Source organism: Pleurodeles waltl, chromosome 12 (assembly GCF_031143425.1).
Source record: "Pleurodeles waltl isolate 20211129_DDA chromosome 12, aPleWal1.hap1.20221129, whole genome shotgun sequence".
Classification (NCBI taxonomy): Eukaryota; Metazoa; Chordata; class Amphibia; order Caudata; family Salamandridae; genus Pleurodeles; species Pleurodeles waltl.
This window is the reverse complement of record NC_090451.1, coordinates 536783178-536808479: the sequence shown is the minus strand read 5'-3', so window position 1 is coordinate 536808479 and position 25302 is coordinate 536783178. Positions and strand designations below refer to the sequence as shown.

Genomic DNA, 25302 nt, shown 5'->3' with positions numbered 1-25302 from the left:
TTTTCTCATTATCTCCTCCGGACTTGCCACCAAAAGTGGGGGGCTGTCCGGAGGGGTGGGCACCTGCACTAGCTGGGATATCCTGGGGTGCTGTAACAGGCAGGAGCCTTTGAGGCTCTCCGCCAGGTGTTACAGTTCCTGCAGGGGGAGGTGAGAAGCACCTCCACCTAGTGCAGGCTTTGTTCCTGGCCACAGAGTGACAAAGGCACTCACCCCATGTGGCCAGAAGCTCGTCTGGTTGTGGCAGGCTGGCAGAAACTGGTCAGCCTAGCACTAGGAGTCGCACTGGTATTCAGGGGGCATCGCTAAGATGCCCTTTGGGTGTATTTTACAATAAATCCCAAACTGGTATCAGTGTGCATTTATTGTGCTGAGAAGTTTGATACCAAACTTCCCAGATTTCAGTGTAGCCATTATGGAACTGTGGAGTTCGTAATCGACAGACTCCCAGATCATATACTCTTTATGGCTCCCCTGCACTTACAATGTCTAAGGTTTGGCTTAGACACTGTAGGGGCATAGTGCTCATGCAACTATGCCCTCACCTGTGGTATAGTGCACCCTGCCTTAGAGCTGTAAGGCCTGCTAGAGGGGTGACTTACCTATGCCACAGGCAGTGGGTTGTGGGCATGGCACTCTGAGGGGAGTGCCATGTCGACTTGGTCATTTTCTCCCCACCAGCATACACAAGCTGTGAGGCAGTGTGCATGTGCTGAGTGAGGGGTCCCCAGGGTGGCATAATACATGCTGCAGCCTTTCAGATACCTTCCCTGGCCACAGGGCCTTTGGTACCAGGGGTACCAGTTACAAAGGACTTATCTGTGTGCCAGGGCGCTGTGCCAGTTGTGGGAACAAAGGTACAGTTTAAGGAAAGAACACTAGTGCTGGGGCCTGGTTAGCAGGGTCCCAGCACACTTTCAATCATAACTGGCATCAACAAAAGGCAAAACGTTAGGGGGTAACCATGCCAAGCAAGGCATTTCCCTACAACTGCCCAGGAAGCAACCCCCTGAGGGCTTGAGTCCGGATTTCCACCAGAGCCACGGCTGTGACCACTTTTAGCACGTGGAGTCCCAGTCCTGGACATCTGTCAGGCTGCAGAATGGGTGTTTCTTCACACTTTTACCAAGTACTCCTGCCTGGATATTCAAGTCAGTCATTACAGGCACTTCCCCATTCACTCTTCCAAGACTTCCTGCTTTTAATCTGTTCACAGATCCACCTCCGTGGAGGTTTTGCTGGGGTATCTATTGTAAGGTAAGGAATCTGCAGCTAGAAGATTGCCAGATGAAAAAGTTACTTACCTTCAGTATCTGCTTATCTGGTTGAGACTTATCTATCCACAGATTCCTTACTGGCCCTCCTATCTCCCTGTTCTGTGAACAGATTTCTCTAGATAGTGTGACCTTAGTAGGTGCTTAGTGTCTGCACACTGGTCCATCAGCATTCTGCCGTGGCTCTATACTTCTGTCATTGAAATGCTACAAAAAAAAATCCTGATTTCAGCGAGCTGCAGACGTGCCTACCACACGTGTCACTTCTGTAGCAGAGCCAAACTTCACCACGTACCATCATGCAGAGGTGATGTGTGGAAAATTGCAAATCCAGTCGACACTTGCGGAATATTCTAAAATAAGCAATCTACTGCTAAATAGTCTCTACCACATAAGATGTTACCGACGGTAAATAGCTTGCTAATTAGGTGTTGTTAAATGTTGCTATTTTTACAATTAAGTAATTTATCCTTTAAATGTTGACTTTCATCTGTTAGCTAAACATTTGCTCCATAGTGAGTCATTGCTGTTTGAAAGATTGGAAAAACATGATTTAGAGTTCTTTCTCTCTCCAATAGCGCCTGTCTCCAGACTGTGAAGACCAGATCAGAGTAATCATTCAGGAGTCTGCTCTTGATTACAGACTTGATCCCCAGCTGCAGATGCACTGTTCTGAAGAGGTATGGAGTTATCAAGACAATGTATGGCATGTCTATCTTTTAGAAACTGGAAATGTTGGTCTGTCTTAGCAAGTAGTGTATCTTTAGTAGTAGTGTTATTGATTTAACTCTGTGGCAGCCATTGTGTCATCGCCTTAATCCACAACCCTATGTTTTTATACATTTAAGCAGACACTCACCATTTCCATAGAAATACGCCTGGACAGAAATGCAGTGTAGTTGTGCCTCAAATGTAGAACATCTTGAGGGAAATATCCTGTCCCCTCTTACATAAAGGTGTCCTCTGATCTGCAGCTTTGGTTGTGGACTAAAAGAATGAGTTCTTCTGGTTTTCATTTCTCTTTGTTTCCTGTATATTCTAAGGTCGTAGCCTTTTCATTCTATCATCTTCTTGATGCAGCACTCTCCTGTCTCGGCCTTCCTGGCATTCGGTATCATATTAGTGTTAATCTTTTGGTTTTAAGATTCTGGGATTGCCCAAGATAGTTTGAGCAGCATGTTAATCTCAGTGTGAGGAAATTGAGTTAATTTGGTGTGGTTGTGTGACTTCACTGTGTAATAAACTTACCAACCTCTTTAGGCCCAGTAGGGTTCGTTTGTCAAACTCTCAGCTCAACCCTGGGTAGCTGTGACACTGAGTGTAGGAAAGTGTCCCTTTCTGACATAATCACCCCCACTTTTTGCCTGCTATCCAATGCCATTTTGACTGAAAGTGCACTGGGTTCTTGCTAACCAGGTCCTGGGTGCCAGCTTTCTCTAAAACTGTGCAGTTGTTCCCCCCAATTGACCATACCTTTGGCACCCCTGTAGGTTTCTCATAAATGGTACCCCTGGTACCTAGGGCATGGATACTAAAGAGGGTCCCTAAGAGCTGCAGTATGTATTGTGCCACCCTCGGGGACTACTCACCTAGCACATACAGACCATCAATGCAGGATGCATGTCTTGATTCAGCTATAAGTGAAAACACGAGATGGCACACAGCCTGTGTGCCATGTTCCCTAACACTGCATGCAATATATGTAAGCCGCCCCTACAGGAGGCCTTACAGCTCTAAGGCAGGTTGCATTATATTACTTGTATGGATATATCTGCAAGAGAAGATATGCCCTTGCTATGTCTTTGTTGATTCTTAGACATAATGAGTAAACTGGGAAGCCATTATGTAGGAAGTTGGCTCTGTATGCACTATTTCAAAGAAAGGAATAGTATGCACAGAGTCCAAGGGTTCCCCTTTGAGTTAAGATAGTGGCAAAAAGAGATAATGCTAATGCTCTATTTTGTGGTAGTGTGGTCGAGCAGTAGGCTTATCAAAGGAGTAGTGTTAAGCATTTGTTGTACACACACGGGCAATAAATGAGGAACACACACTCAAACAATTCCAGGCCAATAGGTTTTTGTGTAGAAAAATATATTTTCTTAGTTTATTTTAAGAACCACAGGTTCAAGATTTACATGTAATACTTCAAATGAAAGGTATTGCAGGTAGGTACTTTAGGAACTTTGAATTAGCAAAATAGCATATACAGTTTTCACATAAATGACATATAGCTATTTTAAAACTAGACACAGTGCAATTTTCAACAGTTCCTGGGGGGAGTAAGAGTTTGTTAGTTTTTGCAGGTAAGTAAACCACCTACGGGGTTCAAGTTTGGGTCCAAGGTAGCCCACCGTTGGGGGTTCAGAGCAACCCCAAAGTTACCACACCAGCAGCTCAGGGCCGGTCAGGTGCAGAGGTCAAAGTGGTGCCCAAAACGCATAGGCTTCAATGGAGAAGGGGGTGCCCCGGTTCCAGTCTGCCAGCAGGTAAGTACCCGCGTCTTCGGAGGGCAGACTAGGGGGGTTTTGTAGGGCACCGGGGGGGGGACAAGTCCACACAGAAAGTACACCCTCATTGGCACGGGGGCGGCCGGGTGCAAACAAGTGTCTGGTTTGTACTAGAAATCAATGGGAGACCAAGGGGTTTCTTCAGCGATGCAGGCAAGGACGGTGGGCTCATCGGGGTAGCCACCACCTGGGCAAGGGAGAGGGCCACCTGGGGGTCGCTCCTACACTGGAGGTCGGATCCTTCAGGTCCTGGGGGCTGCGGGTGCACTGTCCTTACCAGGCGTCGGGTTCTTAGAAGCAGGCAGTCGCGGTCAGGGGGAGCCTCGGGATTCCCTCTGCATGCGTCGCTGTGGGGGCTCAGGGGGGGGGGGTCAACTCTGGCTACTCACGGTCTCGCAGTCGCCGAGGAGTCCTCCCTGAAGTGATTGTTCTCCACAAGTCAAGCCGGGGGCCTCGGGTGCAGAGTGTCCAGTCTCGCGCTTCCGGCGGGAAACGCGAGTTGTTTCAAAGTTGCTTCTTTGTTGCAAAGTTGCAGTCTTTGGTGAACAGAGCCGCTGTCCTCGGGAGTTCTTGGTCCTTCTAGATGCAGGGCAGTCCTCTGAGGCTTCAGAGGTCGCTGATTCCTGTGGAAAGCGTCGCTGGAGCAGTGTCTTTAGAAGTGGGGAGACAGGCCGGTAGAGCTGGGGCCAAAGCAGTTGGTGTCTCCGTCTTCTCTGCAGGGTTTTTCAGCTTAGCAGTCCTCTTCTTAGGTTGCAGGAATCTGAGTTCCTAGGTTCTCGGGAGCCCCTAAATACTGAATTTAGGGGTGTGTTTAGGTCTGTGGGGTTAGTAGCCAATGGCTACTAGCCCTGAGGGTGGCTACACCCTCTTTGTGCCTCCTCCCTGAGGGGAGGGGGGCACATTCCTATCCCTATTGGGGGAATCCTCCATCTGCAAGATGGAGGATTTCTAAAAGTCAGTCACCTCAGCTCAGGATGCCTTAGGGGCTGTCCTGACTGGCCAGTGACTCCTCCTTGTTTTTCTCATTATCTCCTCCGGCCTTGCCGGCAAAAGTGGGGCCGTGGCTGGAGGGGGCGGGCAACTCCACTAGCTGGAGTGCCCTGGGGGGCTGTAACAAAGGGGGTGAGCCTTTGAGGCTCACCGCCAGGTGTTACAGTTCCTGCAGGGGGAGGTGTGAAACACCTCCACCCAGTACAGGCTTTGTTACTAGCCACAGAGTGACAAAGGCACTCTCCCCATGTGGCCAGCAACATGTCTGGTGTGTGGCAGCCTGCTAAAACCAGTCAGCCTACACGGGTAGTCGGTTAAGGTTTCAGGGGGCACCTCTAAGGTGCCCGCTGGGGTGTATGTTACAATAAAATGTACACTGGAATCAGTGTGCTTTTATTGTGCTGAGAAGTTTGATATCAAACTTCACAGTTTCCAGTGTAGCCATTATGGTGCTGTGGAGTTCGTGCATGACAGACTCCCAGACAATATACTCTTATGGCTACCCTGCACTTACAATGTCTAAGGTTTTGCTTAGACACTGTAGGGGCATAGTGCTCATGCACTTATGCCCTCACCTATGGTATAGTGCACCCTGCCTTAGGGCTGTGAGGCCTGCTAGAGGGGTGACTTATCTATACGTCATAGGCAGTGTGAGGTTGGCATGGCACCCTGAGGGGAGTGCCATGTAGACTTAGTCGTTTTATCCTCACTAGCACACACAAGCTGGCAAGCAGTGTGTCTGTGCTGAGTGAGGGGTCCCCAGGGTGGCATAAGATATGCTGCAGCCCTTAGAAACCTTCCCTGGCATCAGGGCCCTTGGTACCAGGGGTACCAGTTACAAGGGACTTACCTGGATGCCAGGGTGTGGCAATTGTGGAAACAAAAATACAGGTTAGGGAAAGAACACTGGTGCTGGGGTCTGGTTAGCAGGCCTCAGCACACTTTCAAATCAAAACTTAGCATCAGCAAAGGCAAAAAGTCAGGGGGTAACCATGCCAAGGAGGCATTTCCTTACACATTATTTTAAGTACGTGTGCTGGACACTGGTCACTACGAGTTCTCCAGCTACATGATGGCTTCACTGAAAATAAGGATGTTTGGTATCACTGATCCCATTGATGGATTCATTAATACATGCACCCAGAGTGCATCTTAGAGGTGCCCCTGAAAAACTGCCATCTATCAGTGTGCAGACTGACTAGTTTTAGCCAGCCTGCCACTACCAGACACAATTCTGACCCCCAAGGGTGAGAGCCTTTGATCTTGGGCGGTCAGAAATATAACCCACTCCGGGAGGTGTTTACACACCACACCCAACAGGATGACCCGTGAATCTGCATTCCAAGGCAGGGTGCTTCAAAGAAGCCCACTGCCCTTGGTATGAAGATCTGGCTTCACTCAAAGGACAGATGCTGATACTCTTGCCTCAGGGCCCCTTTGGCACCTGGACAGGCAAAAAAGTTCGTAATCAGAGTGGTGTCTGCCTACAGGTCAGTCCCACCCCTAAGCTGCGTATCCTGATGTTGACACATTTAGAAATCTGCCATCTGTTTTGGCAGATTTATGAACCCTGCAATGGGGTTATTCCCTCTTCCCACAGGAAATGGTCATGTAGAGGGTTTAGTGACCCCAGGGGTAAGTAGCTCAGTAGCTTCTATCCTACGCTCCCCGAAACACTGCTAAATTCAGTATTTAGGGGAGCCCCTGGCACGTGGAAATCTGATTCCTCCTGACCTACAAAGGACACTCAAGAGCCACAAAAGCAAAGCCTGCTGAAGAAGCATCTGACTTGGCCCCAGCCCTGCTGGCCTGTCTACTGTTTCCACTGATTTGTGCCAAAGTCAACTGGTCCTGCAAGCTGCTGTGCCTCCAAAAGCCTGGGAGGGCTACCTGCCTTCAACAAAGATCTTGTAACTTCCATGGAGCAGCGAAGCTGTTTCCCTGCATCTTTCAGGCTCCCCAAGAAACCTGAGAGGACTCTGGACCGCAAAAACCTGACACTGGTAAGCACCACTGCACTCGTGCCGCCTAGCTCGAGCTGAAGTGGGCCTGCAGTGGTAATGTGGTTCCGCAGCCCTCCAGAGACAAAGCCCACCTTGTTCTTGCCCACTGTGGACTCACGCTGCCTGCATCCACTGCCCGCAGGCCCCCTCAACCGAGATTGCTTCTGGTGGAGAAAACCCAAAGCCTCATGACCCCTCTGCTCCTGCCACCCCTGTCCCATGGAGTAGAGGACTTGAAGTCTCCCCGAGCATCTCAAGACTTAAACCCATCTGTTGGTTCTCCTCAACTGGCCTTCCTCCCCAAACCTGCATCCTCTTTTCAACTGGACCGAACCCCATTGACGAACATTGGGAACTTTTACACTGTACTACACCTCTGTACCTGGCTGCCAGGTGTGACCTGTAGGTGTGGTCCTGACCCTTGCCAAATACTTAAATAAATTTTCTTGTAATACATACTTACCTGATTGTATTTATTCTGGTACCAACACATATATAAAGATACGCCTAATAAGATAAGCCTAAGGCTGCTCTACAACACTACCTCCTAAATATGCACCCTCGGATTGCTAGAGCAAGCCCCTGTCCAGTAGCAAGGGAACCCTTGGACTCTGCATACAGTGCATCCCTTTTTGATATATAAAGAGCAAGCTTCCCACTGCTGCGTTGCTCATGTTTTAAGCCTGTAGTGGACCCTGTTTAGTTTTAATGATAAAGGTTATCTGTGGGATTCCTACCAAATGCCATAAACGCTATCTATGCTACACGTTGCCTTGATGCAGACCTTGTCTTTTTGTCACCACGGAGTCTGATCTAGAGACCTCATTCCAAGGTAACAAGTGTTGGGGGGCTCTTCTCATGGACATGGTACTGACATAGGTCACTACCTATGTCCATCTACATAATGGTAACTACGAAACATGTCGGAATCGTACCACAATACTGTTGCCAGTATTGGAAGTATGATTCCATGCACTGTGGGAGCTCCTTAGAGGACCCCAGCATTGCTCCTACCAGCGCTCTGTGGTTTTCTGTGCAGCCCAAGCTGCTGCCACCCCTCAGACAGGTTTCTGCCCTACTGCTGCTTGAACAGCTCAATCCCAGGAAGGCAGAGCACAGGATTGCCTTTGGAGGGGGGGTGGGGGGGGTCTAACACTCTCTCAATTACGAAATAGGTATTACATAGCTTGGGAGGGGTGACCTCCCCAAGTTACTGGTATGCTTTGAAGGGCACATTTGTTGCCCTCCGTGCATAAACTAGTCTACACCGGTTCAAGGATCTCCGGACCCTGCTCTGAAACTAGGCAATGGAAAGGGGAGTGACCACTCCCCTGTATATCACCACCCCAGGTGTGATGCTCGGAGCTCTTCAGCTCTTCCAGAGAGGGTCCCTGGGTTCTGCCATCTTGAGTCCAAGGTTGACAGGGACCTCCGGAAGCATCTGAGTGGCCAGGTCAGGCAGGTGACGTCAGGGCCCCTCCTGATAGGTGCTCTCCTGGCTAGGTGACCAATCGTGGCTCTTTGGATGAAGCCCCTACACTGCCCTCCCCCAGCACCTTGAGACCCTCATGGGTGAGTAGCCACACTTTACAAAAACTGATTGATTGAATCCCCCTTTCAGGGCTATTTAGGGTTCTCTCTATTTGGTGGGTCCTCAGATTCGGCTTTCAAGATTCCAGCAGGACTTCTCTGCAACCTCTACCTCTTCTTTGACTTCTAGCCACTGGACCCAGTGGGGCTGGAGTATCATACGAAACTTCCTAGATTCCAGTGTAGCCATAATGGAACTGTGGAGTTGATGTTTGACAAACTCCCAGACCATATACCCTTTATGGCTACCCTGCACTTACAATGTCTAAGAATTGGCTGAGACACTGTAGGGGCATAGTGCTCATGTAGCTATGCCCTCACCTGTGGTATAGTGCACCCTGCCTTCGGGCTGTAAGGCCTGCTAGAGGAGTGACTTATCTATGCCATAGGCAGTGTGAGGTTGGTATGGCACCCTAAGGGGAGTGCCATGTCGACATAGTCATTTTCTCCCCACCAGCACACACAAGCTGTGAGGCAGTGTCCATGTGCTGAGTGAGGGGTCCCTAGGGTGGTATAAGACATACTGCAGCCCTTAGAGATCTTCCCTGGTACCAGTTACAAGGGACTTACCTGAGTGCCACAGCTGTGCCAATTGTGGAGGCAAAGGTACAGTTTTAGGGAAAGAACTCTGGTGCTGGGGCCAGATTAGCAGGGTCCCAACACACTTTCAATCATAACTAGCATCAACAAAAGGCAAAAAGTTAGGGGGTAACAATGCCAACAGTGGCATTTTGCTACTGGGGCTTACTTTAATAAGTCCAAGTGCTCTGTTAGTGGTAGTGTGATCGAGCAGTTTAGGTTTATCATCAGGGAGTGTTGAGCATATGTTGTACACAGTGTCAATAAATGACACATGTGAAAAGAAATCTCAGCTCAATTTAGAAAAATAATGCAGATTTTATATATATTTAGACACCAAGATCGATATTGGCTAAGTACTTTAGACGTTCTTGATCTTTACAACAAAACAGTGAAAACACAACAGTTGTCAGATTTGTGGCATGAGCCTCGAACACTGTAATGTTATCCTGTGGGAGAAACATACACTGCATAGGTATGCTTGCAAACGGTTGTAGAGGGTATCCTTTAGGACTTAAGGTGCTGGGTGGCCAAGGTCCAGAGCACCATCAGCAGTTCGGGTTTACCTGCCCTGGTGTAGGAGCTGCTGGTCATGTTGGTAGCCTCGAGGGCTACAGAGGTACGTTTAAAGGGACCTGTCAAAACAATAGAATCTGCACAGGGTTGGGTGCTAGGCTCAGAGACAAGTTCGGTAGAACCCAATGTCGGGACTCTTAGGCCAAGGGGACACAGGCAGAAGTCTTGTACCTGGGTTCGGGGCTCAGGTGTAGAGGTGCTTGCTAGCTGGCCACTTGGAGTTGGAGGCTCCCACGCTTCTCGGTCCGCTTGCAGAGAGGGGTAAAACAAAACAGCAGGGCTACTTTGGATGTGGAGCTCGTCTGTGTTGAAGGCCCTCGATGTGCAGGTAAGGGTTGATGGCAATGGTATCCGGGCTGAACACAAACAAGCCTTGCTTGGGCGCAAGTGCTCTGGTAGTCAGGGTATTGATGTAGTGAGGCTCCTGGAGGGCCTAGCTTCTCAAAATTTGCCAGAGAAATGGGGCTGATCTCCTAGTGCCTCAAGAACCTCCTCCTGTTGTGATGCTTCCTTGATGGTCATGATAGCCAACAACACAGGTTCAAGGACAGATGCAGTCGGTGCCTGCAGATGCAGGGGGATGTCTCCTCTACCCCAAGGGAGAGGCTGCCTGGTTGTTGAGGCACTGGACAGTCATCCAGAAGCTGTGCGCATCCACCCAAAGCTGTGGAGGAGTCCAGTCGTTGCAATTTTTGAGGTTCCAGAAGCAGAGCCGGGTTTGGTGCCAAGTGGTGGTAAAGTCCTCTGTTCTCCTGGTGATAGTTCTTTAGTCCTTCGGTTCCCAGTAGACAAATCTGCATTCCTGGTGTCAGAGGGACCCCCAAATACTGAATTGCGGGGCGTTTAGGGGAGTGTAGGTTAGTAGCCAATTGGATACCCTGGGGTGACTACACCCCCTTAGGTGACCACTTTCTATGGGGAGTGGGCATTTTCCTGACCAAGAGTTCCTAGTTTCACCAAAAACAAGATGGTGGAACCCTTCCTCGAGTGTCCACTTCAGGTAGCCCACCATAGTGGTGTGACTAACCTAGAGATGCAAAATATCTCCTGAATAACTAATTTGTCTGTTGCTCTGGTGCCAAATGGGCCTCAGGGCAGGGGATGGCATTCACCAGGACTGTAGGGGAAGCCAGGGTTGCATATCAAAGGTGGCAGGGGCTTTGAAGCACCTGGCTTTGATATGCTAAATTGCTAGCCATCTTGCTGGAGGAAGGGAGCAGGCATTCTTTATAGCCTCTGAGTCCAGGCTCTCACCTAAAGGGGGTTCTCTGGCTACAGGATAAGTGCTTTCAAGTCTCCAAGAGGTGCAGAAATGTTCCAGGATCAGCCTGTTGGGGGAAGGGGTAGAGTAGAGGGGCCGGGCCTAGCAAAGAACACAGGCTCTAACCCTGCAGTAACCCCCCAAAGACTCCGCCTGCTCAGCAGCAGTTTTCCTACATGAGGTCCTATGAGGTCCCCGGGACCACAACTCCATCGAAAGAGGCACAGGCTGTAATCAACTCCAGAATGACCAGAGACACAGGCTAGCAGTAGGAGGGAGGGTGAGTAACTGCTCTCCTCATCCACTGGCTGCCTTCTCAGGCGACTTGGCCCCCAGGTCTAGCCACAGAGGCACAGCATGGCATCTGTGCACTCCAAGGGGGCATCTACGTCCACAGGCTGAGCAGCCCCATGCCAGCTGATGCAAGCCGGCCAGTTTCAGATGTTGCTAGTGGCTGCACTCTTCCTCTCTCAGAACTGTCTGGCACAGGACAGGTGGCCCCCTTTGAGTTATGGGGTGCAGCACCATAGCAGGGCTTAGCCCCGTTGTATGCGTCCCCACCAAATCTCGCTAGGCCACTCCTCTCTCCAGACCTTGTATGGGATTCCTCCTCTATTGAAGTCTCACACAGCCAGCACAGAAGCAATTCGGAGCAGCTTCCATTTCGGATCAACAGGCGCGGTGTTGCCCTGTGGTATTTTTACCGATTTAATGTAGGATATTTGTAGGGAGTATTGGAGCGCAGATTTATGTCACTTCTGCCATCTCGGCAGACCAAGCCCCTGGATAGTGTCTTACATAATTTGCCAAAAAGCAAATAAGACATACTAAGTTAAACCTAAAGTCCATTCTAGTAGGGTTAAAGCTACAACTACTACCTTGTTGAGACATTCCAGTAATGGTGATCTATAAGGTTGCACCATGCAATCAGTCCACACTAACAGGGCACTACTGTCTTGATTTAAGATTCCAGGGCGGACACTTGCTGTTTTGATCTGATAGACTTCTAGCTGCAGATTCCTTACCTTAGAATTCCCTGGTGTCTGCTATGAATCCGGAATTTTTCTGCTGTGCAGTACCCTGCGCGCGCAGTCGGTTGGCTTCGTTCAGATCTGCGTGCGTTGTCCGGCTCCGCGTGGCATCAGCGTCATTGGACCAGTCTGTGACGTCATGGCCTTCTACATAGGCACCACCCTGGTGCGCGTACGTCCGTTCTTTTCCTTCCGTGCCGGTTAAGCACAGATCCGGATAGAGCTACCTTTTTAGCGGCGTTTCGTCAAATATTTTTTCGATTGTCTGTGCAAATGACTTCGAGGAAGACTGGATTCAAACCGTGTGGCGCATGTCATTGCGCCATGTTGGTCACTGATCCGCACCAAGTTTGTCTCTGGTGCCTCAAAGGACCACGTTGCGAAGTCGTGCTACGACTGTCGCGCCATGACTCCAAAGGCCTTTAGAGAGAGATCTCTCAAACTTTCAGCAGCCCAGCAGTTGTCTTCGGTTGGCGTGACTCCGAGGAGATCACGGTCCCGCTCTAGGTGGAGGTCGCGGCACCACTCCAGGAGCCCCAAGTCATCTTCCTCGCATTCGAGGTCCTTGGGGCATTCAGGTAAGAGGCACAAAAAGAAGTCGTCCAAGCAGTCTTCGACTTTGCCACTCCCGTCGTCTGACAAGGTGTCCAGGGAACATAGACTTTCTGAGCGCGGCTCTGCGGAGCCATCGCCAGGGTCGACTGTGAGTCCCCCCTGCCGCCCACCCGCTTTCCGGGAACCAGTGCAACCCCTGCTCAAATGAAGGAATTTTACAAGGCTATGTGCCTCGTTTTTGAGCGAGCTGCACCCTCGGGTGGGTCTTCGGGCTCCGCGGGGTCAGCAGGGGCTCCATCTGATTAAACGTCAGCAGCTTTGGCCTCTGTGCCATTGGGGACCCCAGGTTTCAATAGTAGATCCGGACTGGCATCTACCTCCTCTGGTGCCGGGCTGACGCTCCCACCATCACTGGCACCCACTGGTGGTGGTAGCCCTATTCTCATTCCGGATGATCCGGAGCCGGAACGACATTATGTGATGCCTATTCAGACTTCGACAGCACCGATTAGGCCCAGATCAGTGCCTGAGGCTAATTTAGAACAGCCAGTCACAGGTGAGGAGTGGGAGGGGTCTGAGGACATTTTGAAATATGGATTGGAGTATGAGGACTGGTATGAGGATCTAGTGGAAGCCAGTGGACTGGAAGATGGGGCATCTTATGCCATCGTGGTGCTTGGACACAACCAGCTTGCTATGCAGGGCGATTTCTTCGACAGTGGCCCTCTGACGCCAAGCCTGGCTACGTACCACTGGCTTTTTGGGGGATCTCCAGTCAAACTTGATGGACATGCCTTTTGATGGCTCATGCCTTTTTGGTGAGAAGGCAGACTGCGCTTGAGAGGTTCAAGGATTATTGAGCTACGGCCAGATCCTTGGGCCTCAGCGCAGACTCCTCAGCAGTCTATCACCCCTTCAAGGCTTTGAGGGGGGCATTGTACCACTCCAGCCCCAGGTTAGCCACTGTCCTCTGGCTTCACAGCATTCTGTGCGAGAATGAGGTTGTGGTACCTTTAGACTCAGAGGGTCTAGCCAGATGTTGGCCACCACCCAGCCACCCTTCCGCAACGCCCAAGCCCTCCTAGTATGGTTCTGCAAGACCATGTCTGCCCAGTTGGAGAGAGGATTCAATTTCAGCTCTCACTGGCGGTCCATAACATCAGACAAATGGGTCTTGCAGATCATACAGAAGGGCTATTCCCTCCCCTTCCACTCTTTCCCTCCTTCTTTCCCTCCCGTAAAATAACGTCTGATGGAGGATCATTTGATCTTACTCCACAAGGAAGTTTCGGCTCTCTTGGCCAAGAAAGCCATAGAAATGGGACTGATGTCAGGAGTAGGCAGTGGTAGTTATTCCTGCTACTTTCTGATTCCGAAAAAGAACAAGGGTCTTCGCACCTATCTTGGATTTAAGGGACATCAATCTCTTCCTCAAAAAAGAGAAATTCAGGATGCTCACTCTTGTTCAGGTCTTGTCTGCCCTAGACCAAGGGGCCTGGATGGTAGTGTTGGACTTGCATGGTGTGTATTTTCACATCCCCATCCTGCCCGCCCACAGGCATTACTTGCGGTTCGAGGTAGGCCACGAGCACTTTCAGTTTATTGTGCTCATCTGCGCAGGTTAGGGATTTCAGTCTTCCCCCCTACCTTGACGACTGGCTGTTGAAGGCTCCAACACCCAAGGCTTTTGTCATCCACCTTCAGACTACAGCGGACCCCCTGCATTCGCTGGGATTCACTATAAACGTGCTGAAGTCACACCTGACTACCTCTCAGAAGCTTCCTTTCATTGGAGCTGTTCGGACACAGTGCAGTTTCGGGCTTATCCTCCCGAAAAGCGAGTCCAGGATATTCAGGTTATACCGATGTTTCAGCCTCTCTCCTGGATTTCGGTGAGACAGACTCTGAGGCAGTTGGGACTCATGGCTTCCTACATCCCATTAGTCAAACATGCCAGATGGCATATGACGGCTCTGCAGTGGGACCTGAAGTTTCAGAGGACACAGAATCTGGGAACTCTTACCGACATGGTTCAGATTTCAAAGGGAACTGCAAAGGATCTGTAGTTGTTGTTGATGAACTGTGATTGGGTCAAAGACGGACTCCTCTCCCTTCCCCAACCATATCTCACGGTAGTGACAGATCTGTCTTTCCTGGGATGGAGCTGGCCGTCTTGGAGAGGCGGAGATCAGAGGTCTATGGTCTGCGGCGGGATATTTGTTGGAGCTTCAGGCGATCCGGCTAGCATTAAAGGCATTTCTTCCTGTTGTGAAAGGGAAGATAGTGCAGTTGTTCACGGACACTACCGCAATGTGGTACTGCAACAAGCAGGGCGGTGTGGCGTTGTGGACCCTATGTCAAGAGGCTCTGTCTGGCATAACCCTGATGGTTCAACATCTGGCAGGTTCTCTGAACACCAGAGCATACTAACTCCGCTGACGATGCTTAGCGGATCACGAATGGTGTCTCCATTCAGAAGTGGCGCAAGGACCCTTTCGGCAGTGGGGAGAGCCTTGGTTAGATCTGTTCGCCTCCGAAGAGAATGTGCAATGTCAGCAGTATTGCACGCTGGAGTTTCCAAGGCGGTACTTGCTCAGCTACTCTTTTCGTCGCAAGTGGAGTTCAGGCCTCCTGTATTCCTTTCCGCCCATACCACTTCTGCCAAGAGTCCTCAAGAACGACCTGGCTCAAGTAATCCTAGTGGCTCTAGATTAGGCACGGAGAGTCTGGTATCCAGAGCTTCTCAAAATGAGCATCAATCCTCCAATCAGGTTGCCTTTTCGGGAGGATCTTCTGTCGCAGCAGCAGGGGAAGGTTCTCCACCCGAACCTGTCAACTCTGCGGCTTCATGCGTGGAGATTTAGCGGCGACAATTGATGGTTTAACATCGTTCTTAGTGGCAATCACATCTGCCAGGGGGGTAAGTGAGATGCAGGCTTTATCATCAAAACCGGTGTATCTCACGGTATATCCTGATAAGGTTGTCCTCAGAACTTGTGCTTCTTTCCTCCCCAAGGTGGTCAGAACATCACCCTGCTCTCCTTCTTTGCTCCACCACATCCGTATAAAGAAGAGGAGTGTCTCCACCTTCTGGATCCAAAAAGAGCGGTGTCGTTCTACCTGGACCGCACAAAAGAGTTCTGGGTGGATGACCACCTCTTTGTGGGGTACCTTGGTGCAAAGAAGGGTCGGGCAGTTCAGAAACAAACCATTTTGCACTGGGTCGTTCTCTGTATTAAAATCTGTTATGCACTGGCTAAGAAGCAGCCTCCTGAGGGCTTGAGAGCTCACTCTACAATGGGGAAAGTTGCTACCAGGGAGTTAGCTCGAGGTGCACCTGTACTAGACATCTGTCAGGCGGCAACATGGGCTTCCTTGCTCATGTTCGCAAGGCACTACTGCCTGGATAGCCAGGTGAGGAGAGATGGGCATTTTGCTCGCTCGGTCCTACAGGAATTTCTTGTATAAAGTATATGTCCGCAGCACACTGCCAGGAGGTTATGGCTTGGGTATCTATTCTAAGGTAAGGAATCAGCAGCTAGAAGTCTATCAGATGAACAAGTTACTTACCTTCGGTAACGAATTATCTGGTAGATACCATGTAGCTGCAGATTCCTTAAACCCCCTCCTGCCTCCCGCTCTGGGGATATATTTTGTATTTTCTGAATTTTTTTTTTTTACCCTTTTTTCATGGCATGTCTTTTCGCACAGACAAACTGAGAAAGTTGGTTCTTCCATGACTGCACTTCTGGCGTGGGAAGTTGTGGAAAAGAACTGACATACACACGTCGGGGTGGTGCCTGTATAGAAGACCGTGAAGTCAGGCAGCTCCCAACGATGCTGACAACTCACGTGCATCCGAACGATGCCACCTGAGGGCGCACGCAGGGTACCGCTCAGCCAAAAAATTCCAGATTCGGTGCCAACGGCAGGGAATTCCAAGGCAAGGAATCTGCAGCTAGATAGTCTCTACCAGATAATTAGTTACCAAAGGTAAGTAACTTGTTCTTCTGCACTTATGATTGTTAGTGGAGAGCCCCTGAAGAAAGTAAAATTACATTCCTGTAATCTTGCTTCGCTTTTCGGGAGACTCCAATGAAATCCTAAGCAAGCCTCTACCCCCACTTGAATAGAACAAAGATCTTATTGCATTTAGAACAGAATCCAAAGTCTCTCCTCAAAAAGAATTAGAGCAACTGCCATGTTTGTGACATGAGATACTTGTGAAGTATGCTTCTGTACAGGGGACGTTTGGGTTTTCAGGCTTCATTGCTCTGCTTTTCTCTAATTATTCCTTAAAGACAGGTTTGTGAAAGTAACTTTTCTTAATGTAGTGATATTTTAAAATTTTAAATTGGCTTTAAAGAAAGAAAAAAAATTGGCCAATATACACTTCAATAGACTGATAAATGTGTCATTTCTTTCTAAAAGAAAGGTATGTTGTATTTGTATATTGTAAACAAAAAAATATTTCAATAGATTGTTCTAAAGGAGAACTAGGATTACAGATAACTAACTTTTCCCTCCCAACTGGTTGGAGGAGTGCAGGGTAAAAGACAGGGCAATTTAGCTTAAATTATTCTGGTACTCTTCTCGCCTTCATAACGTGCACCCACCTTTAGTTGCATATGATGTGATTCAGTCTCCCACGTCACCATAAATGTGAAGGAGGGGGGGGAGGGGTGAATACACTTTGACATGTTTTTTTGTATGAAGTTTTTTGGGATCCTGCCTGTAGCTGCTAGTAGTTTCCTCACAGATGTGAAGGAAGTATTGCAAGCTCAGTATCACAGTATCTCTGGATGCAGTATTTCCTGTTTGGTGAAGGGTGAGTAAGTTCTAGAATCATGACCACTACGAATGCAAATATGTAGAATGGTTTAGAATTCTAAAGCATTGGGTTATTGAAGTTTTTTCTAATTAAACTTTCAACAGAGTAAATGAGTGACTTGGACACATGCTTTTGTTTGTGAGCATGCAGGTGGGGATGATGCCAACATATCGTACATCATGGATAGACTGCACAGGGTTGAACTTTATTACAATGTGATTTGTAGATTGGTATTCATTTTAGAGGCAGTGTCGCCCTGTACTTTCAGACGAATCTCTGGTAGTGATCATTCCACTTTTGCAGTCACCAAACTTTATGGGGGTTCTGCAGTACGTTGGTAATTTCATCAAGACTAAACCTCATAAACAAGGTGCAGTATTGTGTAAGTTATTTAATTGTGTTCATTTTCCTTCTTATAGTACAGGAACATGACCATTTTTGATATTGTTTTAATAGATTCCAAAACTTTGCTCAGAAGAGGCAGCAGCACAGGAGCAGACTGGTCAGGTGGAGGAATGTCTCAAAATGAACCTGCTAAAAGTTAAAACGGAGCTTTGTAGAAAGGTACCATTGGTTATGCCATTTTGAATTTGACAGTTTCACTTAGCATTTATGTGTTTACAGTGGTTCCCCAACCTGTGGTCTGGGGACCAAGAAGCCTCCTCAGGGGGCCCCACGATTGCTTAGAAAATTAATTAAATAATATTAACAGATTAGGTCCCCTAGCTTTCACTAGTGACTCAGAGGAGGGTCCCTGGATTCCAATAATGATTCAGTGGGGGTCCATGGGTTTCAGTAATGATAAAGTGGGGGTCCTCAAAAGCCAAACGGTTGGGAATGACTGTTGTAATATATCATCTATACTCCCACCTTTGGTTAGTAGACTGCTCTTCTTTCAGTTTTACAGATTATTTTATTTAACAGCATTCCTCGAGAGAGAAAATACTTTTAAAATCAAATCTTCCTGAAGAGAGAGAGAGAGAGAACACTTAAACTTAATGCTTGTCCTAGTTTCAGTGCCCACTCACCTCCAGATTGTAGAAGGCCATGGCATGGTCCCACCTGCTAACAACTACACCTTAACTGTGGCAAAAGAAATTGTCAGTCATCATTGTTGCTTGTCTGGCCTGTCTAAAGTATCCACTGTTGTGTATCCTAGATTGAGCTGTCAAGCCAGGTGGGTTCACGTTCTAACACTTGTTCAGCCCAAAATGAAGGCTCGATCCTTTATCCTTAAGTAACTTTAAATTATTCAAGTGTTTGCAGATCAATTATTTTACACTGTAGATATTCCTCAACTCTGCTATTCCCTAATTGTTTTGACAATCTAAAATCAATGACTTCCTGTGCTCTGTGGTTCTCTTGACTTGACAGTGCTTTTATTTGCTCCTTCCTTACAGGAAGTGCTAAACATGCTGAAGGAGAGCAAGGCAGATATCTTTGTAGATCCTGTGCTTCACACTGCTTGTGCGCTTGATATCAAGCATCATTGTGCTGCTATCCCTCCGGGAAGGGGACGCCGTAAGTATAATTGTTTTGATAGGCCAGTTACTGCTGCCACCTAGAGGCAAAACAAACTTTTATTTAGTTGTTAAATTTCAGAGCTTGTACAATGATTAATTTGCATGACTGAACATGTGACCATTCCTCCTTTCCTTATGCAAGTGCGTATTCTCACACGTTTGGTATCATGGCACGTTTCTTTTTCACCCCACAACAGTGGACTGTAGCTTTACACATGCCTATCAATGCCAGATCTCCTGACCTATATTTTCTTGGATTTCCTGACATTTTTCCTCTGTCCTATCTTCAACTTTTGCACACAATAGCTCAATAACTTGTGTTCATAGCATGCACACAATGGCATAAGGAATTTGAAGGAGGCCATCTGTACTCTTGGAGGTCTTTCCTTCAGAAAATGTACATGGTGTATGTTAGTGCTGTAAGTGCAGTACCTCACGAACTGTCCAGTGTGCATGCAGAGCACAATATTTCGTAGGTGTTAAGTTTTATTTTGAAGATTAGGACTGAAGACTCATTGCACCTTATCCAAAGGTCTAGCAGCAGAATGCATACATTGACCCAACCCAAACTTTCTTAGTAATCCCTGGAGGTTGAAGGTGCTATGTCCTAGAATCACATTGTCGCCCCAATGGCAGAACATTAAGGTTCCGTTTCTCAAGGCTCTTTGATGTTGAATCCAACTCTCTTATATTGATGTGCTAGTTCCAATAAATATTTGCAGTGTATGGTCAAACTTGTTTTGCTGTTGTGTGTACTCAGAAATGTAGATTGCCCTGAGAGGTCATGCACTCCCTCCCTCCTGATGTTACTTGTGACCTTATGTAGCCCCTTATGCTGCAAATCCAAGGAGGAGTTTTACTGAGATTAATTTTGTCTCCTGTATGGGTGCATCCCTGTTGCATCCCATCCACTCCAACACAACGCTTATGATTCATTTTCTACTCAAGCATTGGAGTACCACTCCCTCTCTGCGCATGACACTGCAGCAAAGTAGGGGACTGCTACATCTGAGAACAGATTGCACTGCTGAAGAGGTCAACTTCTTCTGAGTCTCCAGTTCAACTCCATAATTCACCAGTGCACAAGAAGAAAATCGGAAATTGTGAGGTACCTGTAGCCACAGATACTATCCCTCTGGTCCCTTGATCAGTCCTATTGGGCTGTGTCACTTGATTTTAACTTTTACATTGACTAAATATGTGACTGCCTTTCTCTCTTTAGCAGACTTTTACGGCATAGCAGTGGTTTTTGATCCCCCTGTTAGCGAGAAATCATCTGCAAAGCTTGCAAAAGCTGTGCTGTTCTGTTCTTCGAGTATATAATCATTCATTGTGCAGAAGGAAGTCAAATCTGTCTCAGTCTCGGAGGATGAAAGCTGGTCTGTTAAACACTCAGGAGGGTATTACCTTCAGTATGCTTTTACAGAGTTGCAACTTTCACCAATATATTTGGTAGCAAAACTAAGTTTGATATGGTGTGATTTGGTTTAAGGTCCCACTGTGTCAAGGGATGATTTTCATGCCCTAAAGAGGAAGTATTTGTGATTATTTTAGGTGTGAATGGTTCAGTTTTAAAAGAAGGTTGATAGTCTCCTTTATGAAAGTATCTAAAACTTTCTGCCCCTCATTTATTAACTTAGATTAAGGCAAAACAGAGTTCTGCTGGATAGGTCTACCCTCATATTCCTTACCTTTGTAATATCCCCAGGCTCCAAACTAGATCCAGAGGATTTTTCAGTATAGCCTCTACTTGCCGGTAGATGGTGATGTGCAGCTCCACGTTGACCCTGCTGTGCCCCAGAAGTGACAGGTGGAGCTACATATAGGCACCACTCAAGTGTGCTGATGTCTTCCTTTCTTTATGCTCCTTTGTAGGCAGATCTGGAGCTAGGGTCAGTTGACAATATTCCAGTGTGCAAGGGAACATGTCCCTTTCTAAAACTACAGGGTCTAAGCCTTGCAGGTGCTATCACAAGCAGAAGTTTATGACAAATCCCCACAAGGTATGTCTCTGGTGTTTGGGCCATGACTGCAAGTCGTGGAAGGAGTGTTATGCACTGGAAGGCTATTGGGATCTTGAAGCCCAGCTGTACATTTCTGAACACTACAAAGGCATGCAAACCCCATTCCCTCTCAAAGCTGTGAGCACGCACCCATTTCCACTTTCAAGTTCGCTCTTGCAACAGGTCTTTATTGTGGTCAAAATCTTTGGGTAAGTTGAATGCTGAAAGGAAACTTAAGAAGGCCAAGCAGGACTTGACCCAGTCTCACCTCTCTCCCTCCAAGAAGTCACAAGGCCCCCATCCCTGCTTCCGGTCACCCTCCTGAAGAGCTGATATCTCAGGTGATCTAGATACACCCAGTGCCATTAGTGATCTTGAAACAGATTGAGTCTTTCAAGGAAGCCATGAAGTGCATCTTTGGCACCCTGGTGGCTCCCTCTGGCATGCCTTCGGCACCCATTAATCCACAAAGACCTCCAGTATGATTACAGCTTGTGGCTAGGAATTCAACACCATCTGTGCCTCCTGAACCCATTTCGGGATCATTTCTCACTCTGAAGCCAACTGCAAATCTGGCTTCATGATTCACACCAGTTCCTGCCGCATCAGTGCCAGTTCCGACTGCAGGGGACGACACCGGTCTTATTGTCCTCTCTGACTTAAAACTGAACCAGCCTCGACTGATATTGCATACTGCGAATGTCTTGATGTGACCGGCCCCTGTTCACTCTTACCCATACAAAATGGCACCTTTTGCTTAGCGGCTGCACTCCAGCAACTCTGTACAGATTCTGCTCAAAGGTAGCCATCCTTTGGAAGCAATGATGGGAATGAATTGACCCCACAACATGATGGTGAACACTTTGTATTTGGATCTACAAGAAAACAGTGAACCGGACACTTCCCCTGACATCGGGTTTGAATTCTCTCCCTGGTCCTTCTACATAAGTGACTGCAAAATGTTTCCGTGGTCATCAAGCTGGCAGCTAAAGTCCTGGGCTTGAAATTGAACACTGAGGTAAACGGTCTCCTCTCTCGTTCTGCAGCCTGGTATGACCTTGTCTGAGTCTTTGCCATTCAGCAAAGCCGTCACTGTTGCCCTCATAGGCGCCTCGGATAAACCTTGTTCATGCCCACAGATAGCACAGAATGCTCCAACTTACCCTGTATTTGCAAAGCTTTACTCCAGAGAGCCTGCTAGTTCAGGCTTCCTATAGCAGAAGCAGTCCAAACTCCATTTCCTTTAATCCACCCAGATATATAGTCATAGTATTGAGTCATAAGTGAAGCAAGTGTACTCTAGCTGTCCTTGAATTTTGGTCAGTCACAGCTAGCTGTTTGCTGGGTAAGCTCTCCCATCCATTATGCAACATGGTCGCAGAGATCATGCCAGTTGTCCTGGCCAAATAGGCCACTCTGTCAGGCCTGGACATGACTTACTGTTTAGGCAGAGCAGTCGGGACTAGTCTGGTGCTCTGGCGCCACACAGACAAGATCCATGGGTGAGCTACTACCCCATACCCTCATTCTAAGTCAACATGTTCCAGCCCTTCTTCATGGCTCATACAGGGGCCTGGGCTTCCATCAGGACTGCTGGTGAATGCCTGTTCCTTGTCTGATGTCACTGTGTAGTCTGTGATGTTGGATCTGCCACTCATCAATTGTCACAACACAGGACATAAGGCAACACCCTTGTTAGTGGCATTGTATGTTTTTCATGACTTGCAACATTTGGAGTGAGTGTGACTACAGGGGCGTGTTCTTCCAGCCTGTATGTTACTAAACACGAGGAGGGATTAAGTGTGTGTCTCTCAGGCAAGTAGGTCAGCCTCACCTTTTAATGTTTGTTTTGTGTCCTTTCTTGTGACAAGCTGAAGAAGCCTGGTTAGGTGAGTTGGTAGCCCAGATCTTTGAATTGCTGCTCCTTGCCACCATGCAGCACTAGGGACCAGGACCCGGCACTCAAAAGTTGCCCTGGAGTCTGCTGCACCAGGGAGAGTCACCTGATGCCAGTGTGGGATTTATTGAAAAATGCACACAAAGGGCATTTTAGAGATGCCCCCTGTATACCAGGATACAGGATATGGAAATGGATGTATTATATGGTGTGGATGTGCAACTTCAGCACACTTACCAACCCCTTTAGGAGCAACAGGTTTTGTTTGGTAAACGCTTAGCTCAACCCTGCGCAGCTGTGACTTTGAGCAGTCAGGCTTACAAAAAGGAACTAGTGTGAAGCATTTAAACAGCAACAAAGCAATTGACGAAGAAATCCACAAGACTCTCAAAATCAGACACGATTTATAAAAATAGATTGTATTTTTCTGTAATTTTAGACATCAACACAAATACGAATCTCTAAAGGGTTCTGGTGATGCAGATTTTACAAGGAGCAGTAAATATGCACTTCTTACTTTACTGTGAACAAGCACTGGCAAATTCAGTTAGACAAACTTTTGGAGGTAAACTTTGGTAAGTATCAATGCTGTTACTTTGAGTCACTTTAGGTGACCAGCTATGGCAGGGAGCCACGTAGGGGGACCAGCAAGGTTTATAGGAGCAGATATCTGAAGGCAAAGAGCAGACTTCCGTCGGTTCCAGTCGTAGCTCCATGACATATACTTCAATGGAAGCGGTCCTGATGCAAGGGATACAGGATACTGAAGATTGCCAAGGATACAGTGGACGCGGGGCTGCCACCAAGTTGGGGGGGGGGAGGAAGGAAATGTGTTCCTGCAGCTACTTCTCAGTACACAGACCAAGTGAGGTGGTGCTGTGCAATAACTTGTATTCTGGGTGACCAAGCTGCACTCAGGTGACTTGGTACCACTGGTAACTTTTACAAGGGACTTTGCTGTGGGCCAGGGGTGTGCCAATTATGGATGCAATGGCACAGTTTAGGGAATGAACACAGGTGCTGGGGGTCTTTTTAGCAGGATCCCAGCACACACCCAGTCAGGTAAGCATCAGATATCAGGCAAAAAGTGTGTGTGTGTGTGTGTCTGAGAAGAGGGTCTAAATAATAACTGTAGGAAGTTGGCTCTGTATGTGCTATTTCAAAGTAAGGAATAGCATGCACAGAGTCCAAGGGTTCCCCTTAGAGGTAAAATAGTGGTAAAAAGAGATAATACTAATGCTCTATTTTGTGGTAGTGTGGTCGAGCAGTAGGCTTATCCAAGGAGTAGTGTTAAGCATTTGTTGTACATACACATAGACAATAAATGAGGTACACACACTCGGAGACAAATCCAGCCAATAGGTTTTGTATAGAAAAATATATTTTCTTAGTTTATTTTAAGAACCACAGGTTCAAATTTAACATGTAATATCTTGTTTGAAAGGTATTGCAGGTAAGTACATTAGGAACTTTGAATCATTTCAATTGCATGTATACTTTTCAAGTTATTCACAAATAGCTATTTCAAAAGTGGACACAGTGCAATTTTCACAGTTCCTGGGGGAGGTAAGTTTTTGTTAGTTTTACCAGGTAAGTACGACACTTACAGGGTTCAGTTCTTGGTCCAAGGTAGCCCACCGTTGGGGGTTCAGAGCAACCCCAAAGTTACCACACCAGCAGCTCAGGGCCGGTCAGGTGCAGAGTTCAAAGTGGTGCCCAAAACGCATAGGCTCCAATGGAGAGAAGGGGGTGCCCCGGTTCCAGTCTGCCAGCAGGTAAGTACCCGCGTCTTCGGGGGGCAGACCAGGGGGGTTTTGTAGGGCACCGGGGGGGACACAAGCCCACACAGAAATTTCACCCTCAGCGGCGCGGGGGCGGCCGGGTGCAGTGTTAGAACAAGCGTCGGGTTCGCAATGGAAGTCAATGAGAGATCAAGGGATCTCTTCAGCGCTGCAGGCAGGCAAGGGGGGGCTTCCTCGGGGAAACCTCCACTTGGGCAAGGGAGAGGGACTCCTGGGGGTCACTTCTGCAGTGAAAGTCCGGTCCTTCAGGTCCTGGGGGCTGCGGGTGCAGGGTCTTTTCCAGGCGTCGGGACTTAGGTTTCAGAGAGTCGCGGTCAGGGGAAGCCTCGGGATTCCCTCTGCAGGCGGCGCTGTGGGGGCTCAGGTTTTGGTACTCACAGTCGTAGAGTAGTCCGGGGGTCCTCCCTGAGGTGTTGGTTCTCCACCAGCCGAGTCGGGGTCGCCGGGTGCAGTGTTGCAAGTCTCACGCTTCTTGCGGGGAGATTGCAGGGTTCTTTAAAGCTGCTCCTTTGGATAAAGTTGCAGTCTTTTTGGAGCAGGTCCGCTGTCCTCGGGAGTTTCTTGTCGTCGTCGAAGCAGGGCAGTCCTCAGAGGATTCAGAGGTCGCTGGTCCCTTTGGAAGGCGTCGCTGGAGCAGAGTTCTTTGGAAGGCAGGAGACGGGCCGGTGAGTTTCTGGAGCCAAGGCAGTTGTTGTCTTCTGGTCTTCCTCTGCAGGGGTTTTCAGCTAGGCAGTCCTTCTTCTTGTTGTTGCAGGAATCTAGTTTCTAGGTTCAGGGAGAGCCCTTAAATACTAAATTTAAGGGCGTGTTTAGGTCTGGGGGGTTAGTAGCCAATGGCTACTAGCCCTGAGGGTGGGTACACCCTCTTTGTGCCTCCTCC

General features: G+C 48.2%; 1 protein-coding gene across 2 annotated transcripts in view; it reads left to right on the top strand.

Moving 5' to 3' along the window:
- GLG1 (golgi glycoprotein 1) overlaps positions 1 to 25302 on the top strand; it is a 619378-nt gene that overhangs the window by 548183 nt on the left and 45893 nt on the right. For both annotated transcript variants that reach the window (XM_069217558.1, XM_069217559.1), the window contains exons 22-24: positions 1853 to 1954; positions 17654 to 17761; positions 18598 to 18718. In XM_069217558.1, coding sequence (XP_069073659.1) covers positions 1853 to 1954; positions 17654 to 17761; positions 18598 to 18718 — 331 coding nt within the window. The remainder of the gene's footprint in view (positions 1 to 1852; positions 1955 to 17653; positions 17762 to 18597; positions 18719 to 25302) is intronic.